Genomic DNA, 3030 nt, shown 5'->3' on the forward strand with positions numbered 1-3030 from the left:
TCGCCCAGTGATCAGTTCTTGGGTTGGTCACTCAAGTCCTGAAAATCAAAATCCACAGTGGGAACTGCCATATATTTGTAGTTCATAGTCTTGTTAAAAAGTTTAAAAGCTGGTAATTTCACTTATGTTATACAGGTTAGCATGGCCAGCCCCTGGTAAATGTACCCAGGGCCCCGCCCATAGTACTACAACACTTGTTAGACAGTTGCTAACTAAATAGCTACATGGGATGGGTGCTACACCAACAATTCACACTGGGGTGTGAATTGGTCTTCCTATCTTGCTGGCTCTTGTAGCTTGAAGGATCAAAGATGGTTTGGGTCAGTGGTCTGGTTTGGTGACCATGCAGGAGATGGGGGTTCCTTACTTAAGAGCTGGTGTGTTGTTTGAGGCTTGTGCTGTCTGCCTTCGAAACATGCAGGGACTTTATCCTACAACAATAAAGTTTTATCTCATCTTACCTTATCTTTCCTCCCTCCTTCCTTCAGAAACTACTGTGGGTTAAACTGAAATTCAGAAACACAGCAAGGACTGAATCATCTGTCAAACAGCCAGGAGTTACTACTATCACAGATGATGAAGAGTTTAAAAAAAATTATCTGAAAAATGATCAGTGCCAGAGAAAATCATGTTGACCTCTTCCAACAGCCTTACAGGAGAGTGTGTCATTATACTGTAACGTATCTTCAAAAAGTTTTTTACCAAAAACAGGTGTCTTAAAATCAGGCCAATACGGTAAATCCCACCTTTCTGGTACATACTGCTAACTACTGACCAGTTTCTTCAACATCCCCTTTTAAGTTTTCAGTGTCAAAGAACATCTTTTGCTCTTTATTAAAGCAATTGCACTAAAGGGATATTTTAGATTTCTGTATATGCACCACTGACTCTTACAGAGGTATTATGAGAATCTGTGTGTTACTGATTACTTACTGATATCAGATTGTTTCTGTTTGCATCCACAGAGAGCAGTTATACAAACCGTCTGACTCAGCAGAACACTTAAACAGAAGACACTGCTGCAAACTTGTGAGTATCAAAACATCTGTGGCATCTCATACACATTTCATTAAGACATTATGGTGGATTCTTTGTATATTCACCATATTATATTTACTGTCTTTTTACACAGTTTTGTGTCTCTCAGGACGGATATGACATCAAAACAAGAAGATTATGTTTTGGAAAATGCTATTATTGATGAAGGACCTCCTGTTCGTTATCGACTAATACCAAAGAAGAAGAATCTTGATCCAGAGACAGATGAAGACCCTAAGCTCAGAAGATGGACCTTTGGTAAAAAAGATCCCAACAAGCCGAATAAAACAATCCTGCTCGTTGGAGAGACCGGATCAGGAAAGTCAACTCTAATCAACGCCTTGTGTAATTATGTCATGGGGGTAAAGTTTGAAGACAAAAAATGGTTTGAGATTGTAGAGGAGAAGAAGAAAGACAAACGATCACAGAGTCAGACATCAGAGGTGACAGTTTATGAGATCTTTGGTTTTGAGGGTAAAACAGTTCCCTACTCGCTCACCATCATCGACACTCCTGGTTACGGAGACACCAGAGGGATTGAACAGGACTCTGTAGTCACTCAGAAATTACATGATTTATTCCACTTAAGAGATGGAGTTCATGAAATTAATGCAGTGGGTCTGGTGCTGAAGGCGAGTGAGAATCGACTGAGTGACCGACTGATATACATCTTTGATTCAGTGGTGTCTTTGTTTGGAAACGACCTGGAGAAAAACATTGTTGCTCTTGTCACAGACTCAGATGGGATGCCACCTGATAATGCTCTTCAAGCTCTGGAAGATGCAAACATTAAATGTGCAAAAGATGAGAGCACTGAACCTGTTCAGCCAGTTTATTTCCTGTTCAGTAACTGCCAAACCAAATTGATAAAAAAGAGGTCAGAAAGACCTTTAAAACATGCCTGGGAAACATCGATCGAAGGAATGGATCAGTTCACAGCATTCCTAGAAAGAACTACACCTCAAGAACTGAAGATAACTGTGGAAGTCCTGAGTGAGCGCATCATACTGGCAGCCTGCATCAACAACCTGCAAAACAGAATTAAGATGATTGAACTAAAACAGACAGAAATCCAACAGACTCAGGAAGCTCTGAAGAAATATGAACAGGAGATGGAGAAGAATGAGAACTTCACCATTGAAGTTGATGAGCCATACACAGAAAGAGAACAAATTGACGACTGGTGGGACTATAAAGCTGTCTGCTGTTTACGGTGTGAAGAGAACTGTCACTATCCTGGATGCACGCTGGCCTGGAGTCCATCATGGTGTAAGGTCATAAAAAAAGGACGCTGTACATCATGTAGAGGGAAGTGTCCTGTATCAGATCACGTGAAAGAAAGATGGAGATATGTGAACAAGACCAAGAAAGTTCGGAAGACCCTACAAGATATGTTAGAGAAGTATGAAAAGAATAAAACAGAAGGTGAAAAGAAGAAGAGCCTGATGGAAGAGTTGCAACTAGAGATGGAAGAACTGAAAGCAGAGAAGATAAAGTGGCTGGATGAGGCCTACCAACATGTCGTCCAACTAGAGCAGATCGCCCTGAACACTAATTCACTGTCCACTCATGTCCACTTGGACTACCTGATTGAGAAGATGAAGCAGGGAGAAGACACAGAGAGGATCAAGAAACTGGAGGAGATAAAAAGTCGAGTGGGTGAAGGGACCAATAAAGGGCTGCGGTACATGTTATTGCCTAAATCAGCTAAAAAGTGAGTTACAGACATAATTTTGGTCATTTAGCTTGAAAGCTAATACTGAAAACGAAGCAATAAAAAAACAAACATAACTTATAAAAATGTATTTGAAAGCATGAATATTATTAACCTTGAACAAACCCCAATCTTACATGTTTTCTCAACTTCAAGACAAATGTTTTGATGTTCTTTTTGCTCAGCTTGATGTGAGGCAGCTGTCTTCTTCTCACTTTTAGTTTTAGTGTCTCACTTCAGGATAGAAAACACTGTTCTGGAAATTCATCACATTTCAG

At 40.2% G+C, this 3030-nt stretch overlaps 1 protein-coding gene across 1 annotated transcript; it reads left to right on the plus strand.

Moving 5' to 3' along the window:
* Positions 1–1154: 1154 nt before the first annotated feature.
* Positions 1155–2756, plus strand: LOC122968969. The gene has a single exon (XM_044334520.1). It carries the CDS (start codon positions 1155–1157, stop codon positions 2754–2756), a length of 1602 nt encoding a protein of 533 aa, XP_044190455.1.
* Positions 2757–3030: the final 274 nt, after the last annotated feature.

Source organism: Thunnus albacares, chromosome 18 (assembly GCF_914725855.1).
Source record: "Thunnus albacares chromosome 18, fThuAlb1.1, whole genome shotgun sequence".
Classification (NCBI taxonomy): domain Eukaryota; kingdom Metazoa; phylum Chordata; class Actinopteri; order Scombriformes; family Scombridae; genus Thunnus; species Thunnus albacares.

What these genes read in the sequence shown, in the direction of transcription:
- LOC122968969 (XM_044334520.1), top strand. Translation starts at nt 1,155, where the DNA reads ATGACATCAAAACAAGAAGATTATGTTTTGGAAAATGCTATTATTGAT.